The sequence below is a fragment of the Vitis vinifera genome, chromosome 4, assembly GCF_030704535.1.
Source record: "Vitis vinifera cultivar Pinot Noir 40024 chromosome 4, ASM3070453v1".
Classification (NCBI taxonomy): domain Eukaryota; kingdom Viridiplantae; phylum Streptophyta; class Magnoliopsida; order Vitales; family Vitaceae; genus Vitis; species Vitis vinifera.
In genome coordinates this window covers 5,178,461-5,203,178 of record NC_081808.1, presented here as the reverse complement: position 1 = coordinate 5,203,178, position 24,718 = coordinate 5,178,461, and the positions used below count along the sequence as shown (strand labels likewise).

Below are 24,718 nucleotides of genomic sequence, written 5' to 3'. Positions count from 1 at the left end.
TTTGGCACGCTGATTGTTCTAAGATGATATTATTCTTCATATTTACAACCTAGGGACAAATGACAACATAAACCTACCAAAGAAAGTACAACAAATGAACCTAGTGGGAACAAATTTTATTTGTACAATCCATGCCCTAGACCTAAAAGTCTGGCATCTGTACAATTTGTATAACCCTACCCCTTTACATTCCTGATGAGTTTATTTTAGGGTACAATCCCACTCCCTGCTAATTCACTTCATATTTACAGTATTCATCAGTTCTTGATGGGAATGAAATTATTGGACAGGCGATCAACATGAGATTTCACCATGTCTGCAACAGAGAAGCGGGGCCTATGATCAGGAGAGCTTGGGCTTGATGTTATCTCTTTCTTCACTGCAAGATCTATTGGACCCATCTCTTTCTTCACTGACTCTATGAACTTCTCTTTCTTCTTTGGCTCTGTGAACTCCGTGTCTACATCATTGCCTGAAAGGTCTTTCACGTAGAAAGCATTCACCGCTTTCTCTCCCTGCGTTTCCACATCTGCCCGAACTACGGCAAGCCCGTTCTCTCGCAGAACCCGAGTTATATCAGACAGCAGCCCCAACCTATTATTTGCACATAGCTCCAGCCGGACCCCCTTCACAAACACGAAAACACCCATTATCAAACCATAAAATTAAACTTGTGCATGATTCTTCTGTTAATGCTTAATGCTTGCTTACCTCACAGACTCGACGCTCTATAGCAGCCTCTAGGCATTTCACAACATGTTCCTTTTCACCCTCACTGTTTACAGTGCACCCATCTATATGTCTGATAAAGTACTCCTGTAACAACACGATTATTAAATTAATACCTTCTTGGATAAATGTCTCCTAACTTGATTTCAATTTTGTGAGTTTCTTTAGGTGAATCAACATATCATCTTCCCCAAATTTAACTATGATGATGGTGATATTAGGTGGTTGAAACACACCTGCATTGCATAACCTCCATGGGAAGCTGTGGAACCATGGAAAATCAGGTACTGCATATCAGTAATCGTGCAGACTACGTCGAACATGAGCCTCAGCCGATCCTTGCATTCTATGCTCACAATGGAGTAGCCCCTTTCGTTGCAGCTCTCAATGGACACAATCGTTTTGCTTCCTTCATCATCATCTTCGTCCAATCCCAATGGCGTCTCCGATGAACTTGTTGTGGGCGCAGACGGCCCTTCGAAATCCTCGACGGAAAGCATGAGCTGATGCAGCCGGCGTTCCGCACAGGTGGTGGTGGCTTCCCCTACATGGAGATCAGCGCCTTTGACTTCTTGATGGTTGGCGCGGCTGATATTGGCTGCCCCAAGTACTGTGGCAAGGTGGTTTTCGATTTTGGCAAGGCGATGGGGATCTTCAATTCGGCTGTCCGTTGATTGATCAGTAATGTAGGCGACACAAGCCAGGCGTTCATTGTGGGTCCATGCATGAGCTTCCACAATGTTGACCTGGAGATCAGCTAGAGCAGCCGATATTTCAGAAAACAGACCTGGCCTGTCTGCTCCACTCATTTCAATGGCTGTGTGCTCGCTCGCAGGTTCGGATTCTATAACGTTGTTGACATAGGTCAGGGAGTTTGGGATCTCCCTAGTTGTCCCTATAGCCTGCATGTATGCATTTTTTTTCATATAAAAATTCAATGGGTCCACCCCTTTTTGATTGGGATTTTCCTTTTGAACAAAAATAAAAAATAAAAAATAAAAATCTAGTGGGTATGCCCATGTCTCCACCACTTGCATTACCTGCTGGATATAGTTAATGACTCTCTGATCCGTGAGTTTGTTGCCATGCTCATCCCTAACGTGAAAAACTGCAAATGAACATATAGAATTGGCCCTTAAAAGGCTATGTAACTTATTGGGATTAGTGTTTTATTGGAGGGTGAGGGAAGCATACCAAACATGAACCATCCTGCATCAGATGAAATGTAGCTCTTGGAGATGGTGAGATTCATGTCTGTTAACACTTTCACCACTTCCAGGAGAATGCCCTGCTTGTTTATGCTGTTCACCTGCAAGCACCAGGGCAAACAAAACGGTATTAGCTTCATTGATCCATGGCTGAGAGCCCCTAGGAAACCTTTTTTTGGGGAGGTGGGGGGTCATCGTACGTACTTTTACCAGTGTGCAATCTTCCAAGCTCTCATTGTCGATGCAGACCCTGCAACTGTAAGGGAAACAAGAAAGGGACGCTTTTCATTTATCTCTAATGATCAAAAGGGGTTCCATGAATTAGGGTTTTGGGATATCACTTACGTTGGGCCGAATATTCTCTCTGGGAGCTCGTCAAACTCGGGATCAAAGTAAGGCGAACAAACCTTGTTCATGCTGAGGAAAAAGAAGAAGAAATCAAATTAGATTTCTGATGAAGATTTGGAAATTCTTACTTCATCGTATTTGAATGAAATGACGTCATGAAGAAGATAGAAGGACTAACTTTAGCACATTTCCTATCTGGGTTGATGGGGTGGGGTGTTTGTGTAGGTCTAGTTTTTTTATTGTATTTGCAGCAAAATTAAATTTTTTCAAAAAAAAAAAAACTTGAAGAGGATAACTGATAAGAAGAGGCTTAGAAAATGGGGGTTTAAGAAGAGGGCTTACGTTGACATTCGGTTAGGGGTAAACCCAACTCATAACCTATCCTGCAATGCAGAGAGAGAGAGAGAGAGAGAGAGAGAGAGATTGTCAGTTCTCTCTCTGGAGATGAAGAAAGGAGACTTTCAAGAAGAAATGAGAGCTTTAATTTGCCGTAAATACAAATATATATATATATGAAGAGAGAAAGAAGGGGAGAGAGAGAGATGCTAATTGTGGGGTTTGTGAATGAGTGTGATTAGCTTAAATAGAAACGGAGTAGAACGTGTGGAAGAGATTGAATTGGAAAGAGTGTTGAGGGAAGGGGACAAGTGCTAGTCAAATGAAATTTATCAGCCACGTATTTGATTTTGATTTTTTCTCGTATTTCTCAAATCCCACATATCTCCCATGTATTCTTAGCCTCCCATGCAAACCACCCCTTCTCCTTGCCTTCTTTCTCTATCACGCAACATTACAATCTTCCCAAATTTCTGGGCAACTCAATCAGGCGAAGAAAGGCTTTCTGTGACGTCGTGAAAAAAGGGCCCTCGCCCTCTAGCCCAACTCTCCTTGTGACGTCGTGACTCGTGAGGGCATCGAACTTTTCTTCTGCTTCCTACCCCCAGAAATGTCAAGGAAAGGAAAGAATATTGGAGCTTGTTGATCATTCCAATGCATTTCCCCAACATCATCATTATCTTTTCTACATCATCATTATCTTCTTTTAAACGTGTTAAAACTTGTTAATAACCCCACCACGACACGATTGGGAATGGGTCAAAGGCCATATGATTGATAGGTGGATCGGATGACCATGGCATTACTATCAGAGCCCTGAGCCCTTTGACTTATTGATCCAATGACGACCCTGTTTGGGCGGCTGAGTCATTAACCATTAGATTCCTTCCATCACAAGGGATACATTGAACGGATGAACACCTTCTGGGAAGGTGCCTGATAAAAGATCTTGGTGGTAAAGGTATGGATGATTGCATACCAGTTGGAGTGGAACTAAACCAAACCTGGCCTTAAGAGGAGCATTTGTTTTTTCAGGAGATCATACTCAAACCGGCAACACATTTCATGCAATTATTGCCCATTTGTTAATGGTTCATAAAGTCCCATTGTGCATCAACCTGCCAAGAGTCCCAAGACATACAACAGTTGTTGAGATAAAATAAGTCTAAAACCCAAAAACTGGATGAAATGAGACGTCCAAATGCTACCTGAAAAATGAAGCTAACTGGAATTTTATACCAGCCCAAGCATCAATCAAATTAAAAACAGAAGGATGGAGAGATGATTAAAACAACTTTTCAAAAGAGGCCTATAATTGACTTCAAAAGAAGGGCAAAAAAGTATGGCATTTGCAACTGCTAGTTCTATTGGACGCAGCTTTCTAACATGCTTACTTAAAGAGCACTACCCTTTTTCCATCCAAACTTTCACTTGAGATTCTATGTCATTTCTTTTCCCACAATGTGTTCCAACAGCTCTACCAGTCAAAATGCCAAGAAAGAACTCAGAAAAAAAAAAATAAAGAAAGAAACCCCTTCATATTGAGATGTCAACCCAGCTCTATTAGAGGAAACCAGGCCAGCTAGACAAATCAGAGGGGTGCTGCCTATATTGGCAAAAAGGAGCCTTTAAGCCTAGGATTCAATTATGGTTGAACCAGGATCCAACTGCCCCATTCACATGCCCATTGCTGTGGATCCCAACACCATTTGGAATGAGAGAAGGGGGCAATCCAACAGCCATTGGAGGTGGTGCAGGAGGGTACAGCCCATGGGAGTGCTGAAGGGTGTGAGGGCTCACAAGAGGACTGCCAGCTGGACTCCCTTTGTGCTGTTGGATGGCATGAATCTGCCTAAGCCCTTCTTCATGGATACGGGCCAATGTCTCCAGTTCCTTCATTGATAGTGCTTCCAAACCAGCACCATATAGAGGAGCATGTCGGGACATTTCCTCCTGGAGCGAAGCCTCGAGGGTGTGAATATATTGCTGCAAAAGAAAGGAAGGGCTATTAGATATTTCTCTTTGGACTGAAAATTACAGAAGCCCACACAGATGAGTACCATCAGTGCACACTTTCACACGCAAACAGAGACAGCAAAAAAAATTTGCACTGCATAAACTATCTTACCAGGTGAATATTATGATGCTAACTAGAAGCTAAATTCTAAACCCAAACATTCTCTGCCTAAGAGCTTTAAGCAGAAAGACATGATTTTAACAGGTTGAAGTTAAAAGAAAACCATGCAATGGTAAGATTGATAAAGGAAACACCAAAAAATAAAGTAGTTTCAAATCCATGCAAGTGATTTTGACCAAGTAGATTGAAATGAGAAAAGAAAAAAACTACAGAAGCTGTGTAGAAGGCAAAAACCTGGCAGGCTTGCAATTTTGATTCCATTCCATCAATGTATGCTTCACATCGAGCAACCTGCTCTTCCTTCTCCCGCTTTTCTCCTTCAGTTTGGCCAACTGTTTGTGTCAACCGTCGAACTTCATCTTCAAGTGACTGTCGAATTTCCTCTCTTGTCACATTCTCTGTTGCATAACGTTTTAGTTCTTCATCAAACCTTTTCCTTGCAGCTTCAGCACTCTTCAACCTTTCAGCAAGAGCATTTTTTTCCTTCACTACTCTCTGTGAAATTTATAAATTGTTGTCAGAAAAGGCATTAACTGCATTTGCAGCATAACTACAAAAACAATTTCACAAATAATTTAATCAATTATTAGCACCTACCCTTCCCTTGACCACCAACACCATCCTCCCCCCTCTTCAACACCACACAAAGGGGAAAATAAAAAACTAATGAAACCAGACAAGCAACAGAATTCCATTTGCATATGCCAAATGATGGAGATAAAGATGTCCTTCCAACATTTTTGAAAGAAAATCCACAAATAAAGCTTGAGGAGTTGACTACAAGCTCCACAGGAAATGGAAATATATAATGCATCCAACTCATAATCCTAGAAAATCCATACAGAATGAAGGATTGCACACACTGACTTAGCAACACTTTTTCCAAGTTCAAAATCAAGTGAGCATGCTCATATAATTTGCACACTAGGATTTCACTTCGGGATTTGAATTCTAAATCCAGGCAGCAATGGATTAGAATGGATCAGGTTTTGGGAGCTCAAATCCAAATTCCACAGCGAACGCCACCTAAGAGAAGAGTGATGGAGATAATGACCAACGAAAAGTCAAGCTTGAATGAAAGAATAATTGCCACAATCAAGTACTCTAAGTTGTAGCTTAAATGATCTACAACTGCAAAGCTAGAGAAGATGGCCAATTAAGAGGCACTCATCCTGTCCTTTTCAGTTTCTCTCATTCCCACTCCTGATAATGGTCTAGAGTGGAAGAGACAGGACCCCTTCAAATCAGGGTCCACCAAGCAGGCAGATCAAACATACCTCTTCAAGATGCATCCTTAGCACTGCTCTACCCATAAAATCTTCCCTGAATACCTTTAAAAAGCCAACAGGAAATTTTATCTGGATTATAAATCACTTAATAGTTAATGCTATGACCCATCTCATCCAAAACAAAACTTCCAGCTTGCTTAGCCTCATGGTGAACAAATTGCCTAATCTTCTTTTTTTTTTTTTTTTATGATAAGCAAATAAATTGCTTAATGTTATGACTGTCCAGTAACATATTCATGATGTTCCAAAGAATAGTTCACTGGCTTGAAATACAGATATTTTAACTTTTTAGGCACTAGGAAAGGCAGGAAATTTATAGGCAACAAATGTTGACCTTGTTACCAAACCAAGCATACCCTTTAAAGAGAATGTTTTCTTTAACATGTCCTAGTGAGAAACCAATTACAAGCTAAGCACTGGCCCAACACTATCCACTTGACCCATACTCATCACTATATTTCTTCCCCTTCATGAAACAGATAACAGCAAGCATAACTTCAACTCCATGTCCCTAACAAAGCACAGAAAAATATCTCTCTCCCAAAACAGAACAAAAAAAAGACACAAAGCACAAAACATAACAAGACCAAAAGACAAAAAAGAGGGCTCCATTACAAAGAAGATTAGGAACAGGTGACCAACTAATCTCAGCCATACCAAAAGGCTTCTACCAACTTGAATGTCGCAGTAAAGGAATAGATATGAAGTCCACCATCTTATTCTCATTCTTACACATAATACATGCATTCAGCAGAAAGGGTTTTCTTGTTTTCATCCTTGAAGCACATCATTAGTGCTCCTCTTAGTGTGAGTTGAAGGCTAAGTTAAAAGTTTTTCCTTTGAGGTACCTTAAAATCCATATCACCTCAGGATAAAAGGATGTTGAATGGTAAATACCTCTATAATTCAGTTTACAGACGGTTAAAATTCCAAGACTGATATTGAGAAGAGGAAACCTGAAGCCCGTCACAATGTAACTCAACAAAAGAAGGCAGGACTATCATGAGAAGATAAACAACACTCCAGTCAACAAGATGTCTTACTGATCCAAAACCCACCCAGACCACAAAAATTAATTATCAACTTTCCTGAAATACAGATACACAAAGATTACCTAAAACAAACTAAATAAGGGCAACTCAGCCTGCCAAATAAATATAAGCCTCCTTCTGACCAACCTGTACTCACTGTGTCTACCGTAGGGGTCCAAAAATTCAATATTCACAGGGTATCAGCAAAACATTCAAAATTAACCATCTATGAAATGCCTATCAAATACACACACACACATATACACACATTCACAGGGTATCACCCAAGTATTTGATGAAATATACTAAAACCAGGACCAAGCAAGCCAAAGGCGAACTAAAGATCTAATCTACCACTGCCAATATGCGTAGTCACAAGAGGAACTTCAGAAAATTCATTCTAAAGATCAAATTTACAGCAAGGTCAATATGTATATTCACAATAGGAACTTCAGAATGCCATTTTTTTTAAAGGCAAACAAGAATATATAAAAGATGGCAATCAAAGAGGGGAGCATACCCCAAGAACATGGCAGGTATATAGGAACTTCAGAATTGTTGATCCCAAAGACAAAGACCCTTAAAAAGATCTTAAGGATATGATTAAGGTTCACCATTCTCTTCTAGCCTTGTAAAAAGAAGAAAATGGTATCATTGGAAAACTGTAATACAAAACATGAATCCTACTCCTGATCTTCAAACCAACCTCAAACCATTCTCATTTAAACACTAAAAAATAAGGTGAACTGAAAGGAGAGATCAACAAAAGATTCTTCCAAAGACTCTAAACTGCCTTTTTCCTTGCAATTAATAAAGGACTAAAGTCAAAAATAGTAAAAGCTTTGTGCTCACAATTCCGAAGTCTATTCAGAATTGTCACAATTAAAAACCTTCCTATCTCATCAATTCTTGGCTTCACCTACCCTTTCTCTTGGAACTTTAATTTTTTTCATAACCTTTCTAACTTGGAGATAGAAGATCTTGAAAGACTCATGTCCTCTCTCACTTGTTTGTATTTATCTCCATGCTTCCCAATTTTTATTTTTATTGTTTTGACAGATAAACACACAGAAAAAATATATTAAGATAAAAAGGCGCCTAAAAGACAACCCAAAGCATACAAGGAGTATACAAGAGGCGCCAAAAGGCAAAAACAAAAAAGAAGCAAAAACTCATCAGCCCTCATCTAGAACTCAACCAATCAAAAAAGTTGATTAAAGGTAAAGGTCCTACATCTAAATAAGACTTAGACCAAGACCAAAGATTACAAACAAACGAATATTTCATCATTTGAATCGAAATATCCTCATTAGTAAAAGCTATCTTGTTTCTTTCCTTCCAAACCGACCAAAATAAACAAAGAGGAGCTGTCATCCAAGCCTTTCTACGCTTCTTGCCCACAAAGGATCCATACCAACCTAGAAGAGTATCTCTAGCCGAAAGCCAAAGGACCCACATCACACCAAACAGTGCAAAAACAAGCTCCCACAAAACCCTTGCCTTGGAACAATGGATAAGAATATGATCAATCGTCTCCTCTTCATCACAACAAAGGAAACATCTGTTAGCTATGTTCTAAACCCTCCTTTTGAGTTGATCTAGGGTTAGGACCTTCCCAAATTCAAGAGTTTGGTTATTATCTTCATCAGGATTACTTACTATAACATCATTTTTTTTTAGTCTTGTCTAATCAATCTGATCCAATTCCATTCTATCCAACTAAATTTCTATGGAAATCTAAAATCTCATCTAAGGTTAAGACCTTTGTTTGGCTAATGGCACGGAAGAAGGTAAACGCCAATGACATGCTACATTTGAGAAGATTCTACAAAGCCCTTAGTTCCAATGTTTGCTTATTAGGTATTGAGAGTGAAGAAATGGTGGATCGTCTTTTTTTTACATTGTCCATTGACTTGAGGTTATGGTACAAACTATTTAGATTGGCTAACTTGGATTGGGTTCCTCTGAGGAGTATTTCTGACCTTTTTTTTTTTTGATAGGTAAAAGCATAGAATAAATATATATTAATAAAAAACAAGGCGCCCAAAGGCTAACTCAAAGTGTACGGGAAGTATACAATTGGCCTATAGGCAAAAAACAAAAGAAAGAGGGGTGCAAAAAATCTCACCCATCCTCATCTAGATCCCAACCAATCAAAAAAGTTAATTAAAGAATTAGGCCCTTCATCTATATACAACTTAGTCCAAGACCAAAAATTACAAACAAAAGAATATGTCATCCTTTGTGACATGATGATCATCTCATATAAAGGATTGGGAAGCTCCATTGGAGGCAAGGTTCTTTGGCAAACTGCTTGTCTCGGCATTAATTAGGATTGTTTGGCAGGAAGAAATGGTAGGATATTTTAAGACAAGGCAAGGACTTCAAAGGCTCTTTGGGATACCATTTATTTATTTGCCTCCTTTTGGGCCTCTTGCACCTAAGTAGTTACTGGAATTCCCCTTAAAGTTGTCCAACTTGATTGATTTTCTATGTGTAGATCGAAAGGTGTGGGTTAGCAAAGAGAGGAGCATTGAATAGGTCTTGTTTGGAAGGAAATTATTCTAATGTTGGAGCTATGAATTGTTTTTTGTATATTCTCATGTGGTACTTTATTGTTGTATATGTTTACTAAATACTTTGGAGGCTTCAAACATATTTCTTATTAGTTTGTTGTATTTTTAGCTCATCCTTCTTTTGTATTTCTTTATCCTTCAAAAAAAAAAAAAAAACAGTAAAAAGCTCACAGTCTAGTTCCTCCATCTGCAAAATATGCAAGGCCCCAACCACATGACAGTACGGAGGCACTATACCTGAGTACAAGAGGTAAATATGGAACACCATATACAAGATGTCAAAAAAGAAAACAAAAAAGGATATTTTGTACCCTAAGAACAGCCAAACATCAATGAAATCTACGAAGCAACACCTTCCTTATACTTCCAACACTCTCTCTCCCTCTCAATAGGCCACCAAAGCAAAATTCAAAATATGTTTAACCTTAGCAAAAGTGCCTTTCGACCTAGATATCTTCTCATAATGAACATTGCCACAACTTCTTGCAAAGGACCTAATAAATTATTTCACAAATTTCAGTCACTGGCTTAACAGATTAAAAATACTTATCATAGAACCTTGTTCTTAGGAATCAATCAAAAGGTTACCTCCAAGTCAACAGATCTGTTGAACAACTCTTGACTAAACTAATAATAAAATAAAAATAATGAAACTTGCAGTAGTTATGCATTAGAAATAATCAAATACCATTATAATATTACTCCCCAAGAAACTCTTGTTACATCCTGCCCAAGATATCCTAATAATCCTGAAAGCAAGCCATGCCAAGGATTGATAAAGTCACTGCTCTAACCACAGGTAGTTTTTCATATTCTCTCAAGATATTTCAGACATAACATTTCAAACTACTTTCTCAGAAATTTAGAACCATCAATGATGGAATTGGGGGAAAAATGGGCATTGTGGACCGAATTCCATCAAAGCAATGTACAAAATCAATTTTATTCATTCCAAACTTCAAAAGATAACGTGTATTACCATGGTTATTAAAACATGCAATGCAAAACTATAAAATAAAATTCAAGAACAAAAAGCTTCCTATTTTATGCTTCTTATAACACATGCATAGAGACCATATCATGGCAAAAATCTACAGAGACATATATAAGTTACACAGAATATTATGAAAAAAGAGAGAGAAAAAAACATGTTGGATATGTCTACTAATATGCATCAGATAGAAAGTGGAAGACATTGAGTTGCTTCCTTGTATGTGTGGCAGCTAAGGTTATTGGGGATAATCAATGTTTTAAAAGGTTAAAGGTAGTCTTGAGACGTGTTGCCTAAATGAGGTGCGGCATAAGCCTTGAGGTAGAATGAGGCATAAGCCTCAACTTAAACAAACGAATAATAAAAAATTATCAAAAAAATTACTCATAAAGTCACAAGAAAATTAAATAATAAAAAAACATAAACTTCATGATTTTATCAAATTGTTTTCAACATTACACTTGCTAACACTAATAGGATCCTCCAAGAATATAATCATATTCAATTGCTATATCATCTTCCCCATTGGTGTTAATATCCATCCATCCTTCCTTCTTCTTTGCCCACATTTTAGTGGTATCCTTTTTTATCTATGAATAATTAGATGATATATGAGATCAACCACAAGGATAGCCATCAATTCCCTTATTCTTATCAATCTCTCTTTTTCCTTTCCATTTAAACGGTTCATTGAGTTAACTAAGTCCTTACTTTGAAAAGATTTAACCAAGTAGGGAACCAATACAAAACTTATTAAATCTATATCAAAAGTCCACAAAAGAATAGCCATTATAACTCATTAAAAATTGAGACTTGCCTATTATAAAATATATACCAAACACCCATAAAGGCCGAAAACCCTTTGGATATCTAAGGCTTGGGCCTCAATAGCCTTGTGACACTTAAGCCTCAATTACCCTGATTGAGGTTATAGTTTCAAGGCTAATTTGTAGAGTCTCACCTTGAGGTGAGCTTCAAAGCGTAAGCCTCAATAGCCTTTCAAAACTCTAGGGATAAGAGGGTTCCTTTTTTAGATTTCACTGATAATTTAGGTTCCAATCTAATCTTAGGTTGCAGATGTGTTCTTTCCTCATTTCATTTCATTCCGTTGAGCATTTCTTAGGGGCACATATAGACTACACCCATTTTGTCACTTTCTTTTTCTCGATCTACGTAATTACCTAAAAAATGTGGATATGTTCCAGCCAAATTCATATCGTAGTGTCCAACACAATCATACTGGAGTATCTTTTTTTTCTTTTCAGTTAGAATAGCTGCAATAGAACAAAATGCAATGAGACTAGAAGAAAATCATATTTTATTACCTTCAATTCATCGCGTTTTCGAGACTTCAACTGTGAAAGTTGTGCCTCTGCATCATGAAGGCGATCCTGAAGAACTTTCTTCTCTGAAGTTAGCTTTGTAATTTCTTCATCCCGCTCTGATCGAAGCCATTCTAGCTGACTTTCAACTTCTTGTATCTGTTCAGAAAGCTCCTTTTTTTCTCGAGCAAACCGATCCGCCTCAGCCCTCATTTCAGACTGTCGTTTCATGGAAAATGTGAAGTCTTAGAATCCCTAGAAGAATGAACAAGATAAGACGGTGAATATATAGTCATATCATTAGTTAGAACAGATCAGATACCTTAAGACGGTTGCTGGTAGCCTCAGATTCACTAAGCCTTTGTGATATGATAGCTTTTTCTTTAACCAAATTGGAAATTTCAGCTTTCCTCTCTTCACGCATGCGAATAATTTCATCTTCACTGGTGCACAATTGATGCCAAAGAGCTGCCCGATCAACATTTGCAAGTTCAGCAACCTCACGCATCATGCTCAGAACTGGTCTAACAATTTCTTGTTCTTCACAAACCAAAATAACCAAAATTTCCAATTCTAAATCTATTTCACGACTACTGTCTGTAGTGCTGGTGGCGCGATCAACAAGTCTCTTAAGCATCCTGCCTCTGTATGATTCATCAGCATACCATTTAAACAATATAGTGTAAAGCACCTTGACAAATCCCTTTACACGAGGATCTCGAGAGAGAGCCAATGTCTCAGCAAGACCGAGAACTGAAGAAAAATCATCTCGTTGAGCTCTTAGCTGCTCATTGGTTTCTCCTTCTACTACAACATCTGTGTGCTGAAAACTTTCAGCAACAAATCTGGAATTAAAATTCAATCTTTGAGCAAGGCGACTTTCCAAGACCATGGCGACTGACTGGGCCACAAAGGCCCCTCGAGCTACAGCTCTCTCAAATGTTTGGGAAGCTTCAACAGCAAGGCAAGGTATCGATAACATCTCAATCAGGAGATAGATATCTGAAAAATGCCGAGTAGCACAGAAAGCCTGTTCATCAATTGCATGCAACCTTTCGGAAGTAGGCCCGTTTTCACCAAATAAGAAAAGCCCACAAGGAATTGTTGAGCAATTGTCACCAAAATCATCGTCACAATCAATATCTCTCAGTATTGTTTCAGCAACATCTCCCCAACTATTTACAGTTTTATTCAAAAAATCAAGGACACAAGGAGACACTTCTGCACCTAGATGTTTTAGCTTAACACGTATAGATCTGACCTGCAAAAAAGAACAAAAATGTTAAATCTGAATAAAGGAAAGCACAGAAAGGAATAGAAAACGGGCTATAATATGAGAAAAGGTCCCATTTAGTCTTTCAAAATATGTTTATGCATACTGCTTCAGGAAGATGTTGGCATTGAGATGCTGCTTTAAAGATGAAATTTATGGTTGCTGCCAGTGGTTCATCATTTGAGTCACTCAAAAGCTCAAAAGATTGGAATAAAATGCGTTCCCAAACTTCACTGCCACACTCCAGTTGACTAAGAGCCCCGAAAACCTGAAGAACAAAAATATCATAATTAAGAGATGGAAGATTGAGCACAGAACTAATCTAACAAAGTTCAACCCAGAACGGAGGACAATGTTTAACTTGAGTCTATGTTCCTTATATGCTTCTTAAGGAATGCTAAAAGAACTTCTTAATAAGGCCATTAAATCAAAAGAAAGAAAAGAAAATTCAAGATATTCTCTTACCGGTATCCGCAATGCAGGTTCAGCATCTGGCTTCTGAAGTCGATCCAGAAGTGCACAAGCAGCAAGTGGATGCTCTGAGTGCTCAACCAATTTGGGTACCAAAGCAACTAGGTCTGGTTGCAGGTGCTTGGGAGCTTTATCCAATACAAGAGCAATCTTTTGTGCAGATTGGGGCCGTCGCCTTGGCTCGGGACAACCTTGTGGAACCGCGCCATCTAGGGCTCTCAGTGAATTCACAATCAATCCCAATAGTTCCTCAGATTGCTCTGGCCACTTGGTCTGGAAGTTAGGATTATTCAAAACAGTTAATGCCAGAAAACAGAACCAGGAAGTCCACAACTTATGGCAGTTACATAAAAATAACACTTGGCTCCTCACCAATGTGGAGGAACCTCCAACTGTCCTACTGTTAGAGTAGATTATAGATATTTGAGCACATATCTTGCAACTGATCATATGATTTTAAGAACATAAAACATAAACCAATTATTTAAAGGAAATAAATTCCCATTCAACCCCTGCCACATGATGGGATAGCAGGAGGTTCTTCCACACCGGCTTGGAGTCAAAATATTTCCTGTTAAAATGTTAATACCTTCGAGCGAAGGGAAGCATTTTCGATGGAACCCCCTGCAGATGTCTCTGGTGGACTTATAGGCTGTCCAGGAACAGCTTTTTCAGGTACAACAGTACCATTCATGTCTGAGCTTTGTACAGCAGACACATTGGTACTTTCATATACCCCAGAATCCAATCTCTCATATACAGGGAATTCTGCAGATTCTGTTGCTCCATTTTCCCGATCTGATTCCAGTGGGCTGACAGCTCCACTGCCACCAGGAGAAAGTTTTGAGTTTTCATCAGAAGAATCATCATTAGAATTTCCTTCTGAAGGTTGGCAACATTCAACCATTATATCCAAAAGTAAATCAATAATCGCCTGCTGCAACACTTTAACTCCCATCAACAAGTTCATCAAACTGGGGGAAGATTCATCAGTCTTTGTGACTTTCTTTCCATCATTGCTGCCAGAGAGTTTGGTTGGAAGAAGCAAGCGCTTTACCTTAGCAGGGTCATCGAGATAAACACGAAGTCCAGTCAGGAAACCAGCTATGGCACCAGCATCCATTAGAAGCTTTTCTCTCAAAGTGACCTGTGGTTGTGCAGGATTATCTCCGTATGTGAGGTGAAAGCCAGCTCTGGAAAGAAGGTTTCTAAAGATGTCTTCTTCATCTCCACTTATTCCTTCACTGTCTTCTGAATCAATGAGTTCATCAGGGTCAGTGGTTAAAGCATCCTGGTCATCCTCGGAAGCCAAAACCTGACAAAAGGAAGATTAAAGTTTGAACATGAGCTAACATAACTGACATGAAAATAGAGGAAATATAGTTCAAAAGATGTTTCCAATGAGTGTATAATTCCATGATAAACATAAACAATAAAAAACTGGAAGATGAATATTTAGCATAAGATGCAGCTTCATCATCAACAGTTTGAAGCTGTTAACAACACAATTATTGGCTCGAATTCAAGAGGTAGTCTATTCCACGTTGCCAAAGGGTCAGTTGTGATTCTGATTTTTCTAAGATCGGCTTAGTTGCTAGGCTTCAAATTTTAACATTCTTTGAAACCTTCACCAAATGTTATGATCATGTACTCGCAAACTTTTTAACACAATCACACTTTTAAAGTATCCATTAGCCAAATGTCATTTGTTCCTTTCTTTCTCAATAGTCACCAACTTATGGTTGTATCACAAACAGATGAGTTCAGAAATCAGTTGGCACTGGCACAAAGGGCATCCGATTTCAGTGAAATTACAACAGATATTAGCCTAAGGTACTCATCCTAACTATATTCAATATACGAGATGCATTAGGTTATACCATTTTCTCAATGGAAGGTATATCCCACATACACACATAAGGAGGAGATGTACTAGAACTATAATCTAACCAAAGAAACAACACAGAACTAGTAAACAACATTAACAACAAACAGACTTTGCTAATTGCCCATGTGAAGAGGACAAACAATCCAAAAAGTGTTTTTTTTTTCCTTTGATGGATAAAGAAAAACATGCATTAAAAGATAGAAACGCCAAAGAAGTGCCCCAAAGTACACAAAGAGTATACAACAGGCACCTAAAAGTGCCACCCAAAAACAAAGAGGGACAACAAAAACTCAACAAAATCTCATCTAATCCACAAAATCTACAATAGAAAAAGGGCCAAGAGCTATAAACAATTTGGACTGCGCCCAAAGATTACAAAGAAAAGAAAATTTAATCCCATGTACAAAATGTGCTTCGTTATTGAACGTCTTACCATTCCTCTCCTTCCAAATTGTCTAAAAAAGACAAAGAATTCAATTTTTTAACCCACGAACCAGCGCCAACTTAAAAGCATCTCTCACCGATGAGGTAAGCACCCATGATATGCCAAATAGCAAAAACATAAAATTCCATAAAACCCTTGTCTTGTCACAATGAATAAGAATGCGATCAATTAAATCCTCCTTTGCATAAAAAGGAAACATTTGTTTGTCAAGGACCACCCTCTTCTCTGAATGTGATCCAAGGTTAAACTTTATTCCAAGTAGCCTCCTATGCAAAGAAACTCACCTTGGGTGGCACCCAAGAGTTCCCAATAACCCTTGCTGGAAAAGCAAGATAACTTCCCAGCTCCAAGGCCTAATAAAGGGCTTTACAGGAAATTTTTCATTCTTTGCCCCTATCCACAACTTTTCCTTTTCTTTTATAAGTAAGCAAAGGTATTAAATTAAAAAGATGCGCTAAAATAGCAGCCCAAGATGTATAAAAACAAGAAACTCGCCCTCTTATAGTTGTAACCAAAAAGAAAACTTTCCAAACAAGATGTACAAAAAACAGCCCCCCCCCCCCCTATTGGGAACCCACCCAATCAATGAAATCTATTAATGTCAAAGGACCAACTTTTATAGACAGTTTGGTTTTCGACCAAAGTGAAAAAACAAAAGAAGCTTTCAGCCTTTGCAAGGACAGCACCCCATCTTTAAAGGCAATTCTGTTTCTAGCCTTCCAAAATGACCAAAACATGCACAAAGGGCCCGGTATCCACAACTTCTCCTGCTCATCCTTGCATACCCTCCACCCTTGCAACTTCAAGAGGAAGCACTCCAGCACTCCACAATCTCCACCTCCCAATCATTGAGCCACCTAAAAAAGTGAGGCGCACAACCCCCATCAGTTGAAGAATTACCAAACATCCTCCACCTAAGCCTCCTTAAGAGTAGCTGAAGCAAATAAAAAGGGAAAATAGATGCTTGGTGGTTCGTTTTCACACCATTTGTCCTTCCAAGAGCTCACCCCCCTTTCATAATCCATTGAAAAAATTATCCAAAATTAATCAATTTTTTTGATTGATTGGGTTCTAGATAAGGGCAGGTATGTATTTTTGTACCTCCTCTTCTTTTTTGTTCGTGCTTTTTGGCACCTCTTGCATACTCCCTGTATGCTTTGTGTTAGCCTTTAGGCACCCTTTTCTTCTTTTCATATATATATATTTGATAAGTAAGTCAAGTATTGTATTACAAAAAGGCGCTAAAAAAGCGGCTTGAGATGTACAAGAAAGAGACACTCACTCCCTTACAATTGAAACCAAAAAAAACTGTTCAACAAGATGTACAAAAAACAACTTTCCCCTCAACAAGAACCTACCCAATCAATAAAATCAAATAGCATCGAAGGACCATCTTTTATAAACAATTTCAACTATGACCAAAGTAAACATACAAAAAACGCTTTCAGCTTTTGCATGGACAGCACACCACCTTCAAAAGCAATTCTATTCCTTGTCTTCCAAACTGACCAAAACAAGCATAATAAGCCTGCATTCCAAACTGCTCTGTGCTTCTTACCCACAAAACACCCTTTCCACCCCAAGAGGGCTTCCCTAACAGAGGACGAAAACACCTAAAACACTCCAAACAAAGTAAAGAACAGCTTCCACACTTCCCTTGTCTTTTCGCAATGGAGAAGAAGACGGTTTATGGACTCCTCATGCACTTGACACAAATAACATCTATTTGCTAAAGCCCAACCCCTCTTCTAAACCTGGTCCAAAGTTAGAACTTTTCCCCATGACGCTTCCCAAGCAAAGAAGCTTACTTTTGGCTGCGCACTGAAGTTCCATATTATCTTCATTGGGAAACACCTTGTTGAGTCCAGCTCTAAGGCTTTGTAAAGAGACTTTACCAAAAAATTGTCATCCTTTGATTCCACCCACCTCACCCTATCCTCCTCATCCACAATCAATCTTTTCCCACTCAAACACAACAAGAAGTTTTCCATCTCCCAATCATTAAGTTACCCACTGAAAAGTTTCTCTGTGCTTAGCTATCAAAAAAATTACCCACTGAAAAAGCAACTCTACTACTCACAATGTCTCAATCCATATCCTACTCCATACCCTTCTCTCACATTATGAGATCGCAACCCTCCCTCCCTTCCCCATATTTTCCATTGATTACTTTATGTCAAAAGGGCCCTCTTTCTTTCCCATTGCAAGGCTTTATTAAGGGACGAAAGATTCCTAATCCCCAAACCATCCTTTCTTTTGTCTAAGTAGATGATAACCCACCATACTAAATGTGGTTTCCACTCCAAGGCCCCTCCACCCCAGAGAAAGTCCCTTTGGATTTGCTCTAACCTCAACTTGTCCTCAGGATGCAAAATAGGGAAATAAAATATATAGACATGCTAGAAAGGATGCTACAGATTAGGGTAAGTCTTCCACCTTTGGAAATGTATTGTCTTTTCCATAACACTAGTCCTTTGGAAAAGTGCATATAGCTCATTCCTCTAAAGTCATCCATATTTTACCTATTGAACCATATAACTCATTGAATCATAAGGATTTTGTTTCAGTTTGATACAGCCAACCAACAGCAGCATCATAATTTGAAATTTGAAGAAATCACATATTTCTAAAATTTGTTATAAATCACAATAACACTCAGAAATAAGGAGTAGAAGATGTATTGTCTTCCACCTTTGGAAATGTATTGTCTTTTCCATAACACTAGTCCTTTGGAAAAGTGCATATAGCTCATTCCTCTAAAGTCATCCATATTTTACCCATTGAACCATAGAACTCATTGAATCATAAGGATTTTGTTTCAGTTTGATACAGCCAACCAACAGCTGCATCATAATTTGAAATTTGAAGAAATCACATATTTCTAAAATTTGTTATAAATCACAATAACACTCAGAAATAAGGAGTAGAAGATGTCATGCTTATACTTTTTTTTAGCTTCTCTCTGCAATTCAATGGGTACTATTATATCTCGTGAGAATTTATAACTATGTTCCAAGATGACAACCCATCTTAAACTTCAATCTCCTAGCCAACCAAAAATCATCCTTAAAACAAATTCTAAACCATATTAGCACATCCTATTTCAAGGAAACAGCCAATGATAAGTTACTCAGCATTTTCCATGAAGCAACTATTTGATTAAGCAATTGATATGTCAATGATCAGGTTGTGGCAGGGCATCATATGTAAAGTTTCAAGGTTGACAACTTTGAGACATATCCTTATGCCACCCATGGTAAATTTCCACCTTTATCAAGGCCATGGATATGAAGAACAAATAAATTGCCTCTTATTCAAATTTGTGCAAGTCAACCCAGGATGTCTTTACAAAGTTTTTGGGCAAGACTCAATTTGATGACCTCTCCGACAAGCTATCAGTGAAGGTATTTCCTCTCCAATTTGAGGAGAGTGTTTTAACTCACTAGTACTTAAACTGTGTGTTTTAGCATTTTTAACCAAAACATCCTTTTAAACCAAACAGGGCACTAACCCATGAGTCTGTCCAACCATTCTTCACTTTTTGCTCTCACTCTTCATCCTACCTCTTCTATCTCCCGTTCTTGCAACTCATTACAGGAGGTCATTATCATTAAAGCAACCTTTACAAGGCATTCCTACTATTCTTACAAATATCAAAGCTGATTTAGAATAGTAGCCTAGAAAAAAGATTACTTATGTCAGTCATGGTAAATTTCCACCTTATTTTGCTAATGCCATTGCATGGCTGACTACAAAGAAAAGAGACTCATGTAGGTTTGACAAGTGAATCCGCCAAATATTCGATATTGTTGTGAAGTTGGGTGTTCCTTTTGTTGGGTTCCTTGCTTAGTCAATCAAGTGACATACATTTTAGCCAAAGAAAGGAGCTAAATATTTGGTATCTTTTGTTGGGGATTTTTCTCCTTGTTGAGTTGTCATTATTGTTTGCTATGACTCACTCATTTTGTAAGCTTCCTTAGCTGTCCTGCTTATATGGCTTCTCTTGAAGGAGTTCCTCCTCTTGTTTTGATCAGATTTTTATATTGTAGAGGAATGTCTCATCCTTATTGATCTTTTCTCAATAATGGAAAAGATTTAATATTTCTGATGAAGAAAAATCCACCTTTATCAAGGCCATGGATATGAATAATAAATTATGGCTAATTCAAATCCATGCAAATCAGCTTGTGGTGTCTTTACAAAGTATTTGGGTAAGACATAATTTGATGGCATTTGTAACAAGCTATTAGTGGAAGGTATTTCCTCTCCAGTTTGAGGAGAGCGTTTCAGGTCACCAGTACATAAAACTTTGTGAACATAAGCAGTTTTTAGCAAAGACACCCTTTCAAACTTAAGGAGGGCACCAACCCATTAGTCTGTTCAACCATTCTTCAAGTTTGCTCAAATTCTTCATCCTCCCTCTTCTATCTCCCATTTCTTCAACTCATTGCAGTCACATAATAGAAGCCATTAGCATCACTAAAACAACCTTTAGTATGCATTTCTATTATTCATGTCATATCAAAGCTGAATTAGGTAAGTAGCCTAAAAGGAAAAAGAAAAAGGGGAAAAAAAGGTAGATCCTCGCATGAAGCCAGTGAAATCAATGAATGTTATAAAGACACTGTAGCAGATCCAAAAGTTCACTACATTCTTTCCTTTCTTTTTTTTCTTTTTGGTACATAAAGATCGGATATATTAAAAGCACCTCTCTTTGGCACTTTTTAATACATGCTCTTGTTGACTATCAACATATATATAAGCACATGACAAAACAGTGCACAAAAGTATACATGATGTACACAAAGGTGCTAAAAGGTCAACCAAAGCTAAGGGAATCCAAAAGTTCAATACATACAAAATTCACAATTAACAGGTTTTGAATCACTGTAAGAACATGAAAAAACTTATCATAAATAGCAGGGAACATATAGAAAAAATTAGCCCACATATACTAACCTCTAGGTCTGAAAATTCGAACCACGGACAGCAATCCAAGATTTCACAAACAAAAACAACTGTGTCACGTACAAGAAATCCTGCATCTGCCTCCAGCATATCCGATACCTTCATGAATTGAAGAACGGAATTATTCCATGTCTTTGTGCAAATAGAGGACTCCTTCCACACAGTTTTGGCAGGGTTCTTTTGATTCACCACAGCCATCCTGTATCTGACCCAAAAATTTTTATCAGGATCACTCCCAACTGATTGATCACTCTCGAGGTATATGCATATGGTGTCAAAGGATTCATAGACACCTGCATTATGAAAAAACCAACTATCAATGAATAAAAGAAAGGTAAATAATTGTAACCACAATTTCAACAAAGAAAGTCAAAATTAAAAGAAACAACAACTCACCAATTCGAAGCTCACATCCACCAGCTTGAAAGAATTTGCTAAAAATTTTTCGAGTTTCCATTATTTCCTTGAAGGACATGAAATTTTCCACTCTCCATGTAAATGAACTTCTTTTCCCAATCTTATCAATCTGGGAACCACTGTTGCTTGACTCACTGTCTTGATCAGTCAAGTCCAGCATTGTGGATGTCTCTTTCAAAATAAGAACCTCTGCAGAGAACACAACAGTGTCCTGAACAAGAAATCCAGAATCTTGATCAAAGAGACTAGTGAGTGTCACAAATTCTCGCCAGCCCCAGTCCTTTGCAGCTTTTGAGTAGCGGTTTTGAGATTCCTTGGTAACAGACTTGTCTTCCATCCTTTGGTTCACAACCGACAATCGGTGGCTCACAAAACAACTCCAATCACTGGAAGTATTTCGTGAATCTGTAACCTCGAGAAAGACTGAAAGGTGGCATGGTGGCTGAGACTGCCCTGAAACCATCAAGCATAGGGTTCATCAGGTCACTTTCCTAAGCAACTGGTAGTCTAGCACAAAAAGACTCAATGGAAATCCTCAGGGTAAAATGAGAAGCAGAGTACTACCAGATCTTTTGTATTTGCATTTCAAAGAATGGAAAGAATAAAGGTGCATTTGCATTCACTTCCAAAAATGGGTATGTTAACATCCCAAGGCATTTAGATTGAAAATTGGCAAAGCTTTTAAAAGTGGGTCCTCCCTTCCTGTCTTCTGTGATTTTTATTAAACAAAATTTTCACAAATGGGTTAGTTAACATCCCAAAATGTTTAAATTGAAAATTTTGAGAATGTGCCTCTTTCATCATGCATTTTAAACAAAAAATGGAAAGAAGCACAGAAAAAGAAAGAAGATTGGTGAAATAAACGCAAAAAAAATAAGATAGCAGACAACTCTATCTAATAATAGTATGTAATCAATAAACCACAAAATTCAGACACAAGAGAAGTCTACAATGTAACAGTTTACGATACCTCGAGGATAAACAATCAGGCGACAATCACGATTCCCAATCTGAAACCTCCTGCTCTTGATGCACAAACCCGTAATCTTCCTCTTCTTTAGAAGATCTTTCAACCTTGTGAAGTTCTCAATCCTCCAAGTGAATTTCCCCAAATGCCCATCAGACTTCCGTGTGCCACCACTTCCACCCCTTACCCCAATCAAACCCCCATTCTTTGAAAAACTGCTGAACTCCTTAATCACATGAAAGGATGTACTAAAGACTGCAGTATCATCAACCAAAAACCCTGAATCTGATCCAATAAAATCTGACATTTTCATATAATCATTCCACCCCAAACTAGTATTGTCCCCACTCTTATTATCCGCTGCAAACCTACCATACGAGTCCCTATGCATGTGATTCAACCCCGGTTTCTGGTTCAAAACTGACATCCGAAACAAACACCAACAACTCCGGTCAGACACCACTGCCTTCTCCGTATCCTTACTCTCCAAACACATGGACAAATACTCAACCCCATTAACCGAACTTTGGTAGACACTAATCCTAAGATTACACTCTCCTGCTGGGAAAACGGGACTCATTATCTTTTGGGTCTTTATCATTTCTTTGAATAGACTAAAATTATGTACTTTCCAAGTAAATTTTCCACTCAACACATCCGACACCGGACCGGCCACAACCATGGAAGCCATGGATGAGGCCGATTGCAATTCATTATTATCGCGAGTGAAATTTACGGATTCATTCAATATAAGAATATCGGCGGTTATGAGGACGGAGTCATTGTTGAACAAATAACCAGACTTGGAATCGAAAAGCGTAGTGGAGGGGGTGAAATCGCACCAACCGTGCGATTTCTTCTTACTGGAGAACCGGTGCCACGAATCGCGGTGGATAGACTTGGAATCGTCGGCGTGATTAACGATTGCGAGGCGGTAGCTGGCGAAGCAGTCCCATTTGGAGGACGATGAGCCGCGAGGGTCCATGATTTGGAGATAGACGCTGATGTAGCCAGGCAAAGCCTGAGAGTCGCCTTTAGGGTAGATTAGGAGACGACAATCGAAGCCACCGACTTCGAAGTACTTGCTCCACAGTGCCCTAGCTTTGATTTTGGGGAAATTGTGAACCGTCCATTTGCAGACGGCGGAGAAGTCGGTGCGGCGATCGACGGTCACCGATTCTTGGCCGTGGCCGTCTCTAGAGGCGGCCAGGGAGGGATCGTCGCCCATTGATGGACTCGGCGACGGAGTGGCGATGGGCGGCTGCGATTGCTCCGATGATGATGGTACTGTCGACGATGATATCGTTGACGATGAGGATACTGCTTCTGAGGAAGTGTGATGCTGCTTCATTGCTGTTGCGCGACGTCCTTTTGGGTTATATATCTTCTCTCTCTAGGTCTGGTTTTAGAGAGAGAAAACAGTGAGAGGGAGAGAGAAAGAGCGAGAGGGGGGAAGGGTGTGTTGAGATGTGTGGTGAGACGGTACCACGAGGGATTTGGACAAAGTGGAGAGCATGATACTTACGCTGGGCTGCCCTTGTTCTACAGTTCGTTAGGTTTTCACATTACAAAATATCATCCCCTTCTCACATGTTTCACCCTCCCCTATCAAATTTTTCCTCTCATTTTGTTTTCCATTTGTATTTTTAAATTATTTCTCCAATAATTACTTCATTCAAGCCATGTTTTACCGTTTTTTTCTTTTAATAAAATATAACAATATGTATATTTATTAAAATTAAATTTGTAATTATTAAGAAAAATTAGTATATTATGAATATTATGGTTCCACAAAAATTACTTCTACATTCTGTCATCAACAAAGTTAGTTTATAGTTATACTTACATATAGTTTACTTCAATAACAAAAATTTTGATTTTAAAGACTAAAAAATTCGTGTTAACAATAAGAAAGTTAAATTTAACGAAGAAAAATTTGCAAATCTATGGTTTTATAGGACAATAACACGATATTTTTGTTAGCATTAAATGAATAATTATATTCCCTTAAGAGAATAATTTTAAGTATTCAAATAGATTCAATCAACATTACAAGTGTAGCATTGCCTTTTTACCATGGTCTCTCCAAACTAATGCAATCGACGAATGTCCCCGAATTTTTGAACAAAATGTAATGTCATGTTGTTTGCAAAAGTGCAACATGATTTATTAACTTTTGATAATTTTTTTCATCCCAACCATTTTAATCAATTTAAAAAAGAAATTTGTATGTTTAAAAATATTGATTAAGTCGAGGGTATACAATTAGGACCATCATATAAGAGGTTTAGCATATTTGAGATATTATTTATCAGGATAATT

General features: G+C 38.4%; 2 protein-coding genes across 2 annotated transcripts; both read right to left on the bottom strand.

Moving 5' to 3' along the window:
• On the bottom strand, positions 1-3,795 carry LOC100852414 (ACT domain-containing protein ACR2). Its single transcript, XM_003631749.4, has 8 exons — positions 2,628-3,795; positions 2,283-2,354; positions 2,142-2,193; positions 1,924-2,038; positions 1,770-1,837; positions 966-1,631; positions 712-816; positions 1-626 (listed from the first exon to the last, which is right to left on the bottom strand). Exons 1-8 carry the CDS (start codon positions 2,633-2,635, stop codon positions 258-260), a joined length of 1,455 nt encoding a protein of 484 aa, XP_003631797.2. The 5' UTR covers positions 2,636-3,795; the 3' UTR covers positions 1-257.
• A 111-nt stretch (positions 3,796-3,906) lies between these two features.
• On the bottom strand, positions 3,907-23,973 carry LOC100259525 (uncharacterized). The gene is made up of 10 exons (XM_002282753.5): positions 22,400-23,973; positions 21,409-21,882; positions 21,004-21,305; positions 14,301-15,026; positions 13,706-13,984; positions 13,347-13,508; positions 12,290-13,228; positions 11,971-12,186; positions 4,993-5,253; positions 3,907-4,607 (listed from the first exon to the last, which is right to left on the bottom strand). Exons 1-10 carry the CDS (start codon positions 23,745-23,747, stop codon positions 4,263-4,265), a joined length of 5,052 nt encoding a protein of 1,683 aa, XP_002282789.2. The 5' UTR covers positions 23,748-23,973; the 3' UTR covers positions 3,907-4,262.
• Between the last annotated feature and the right edge of the window lie 745 nt (positions 23,974-24,718).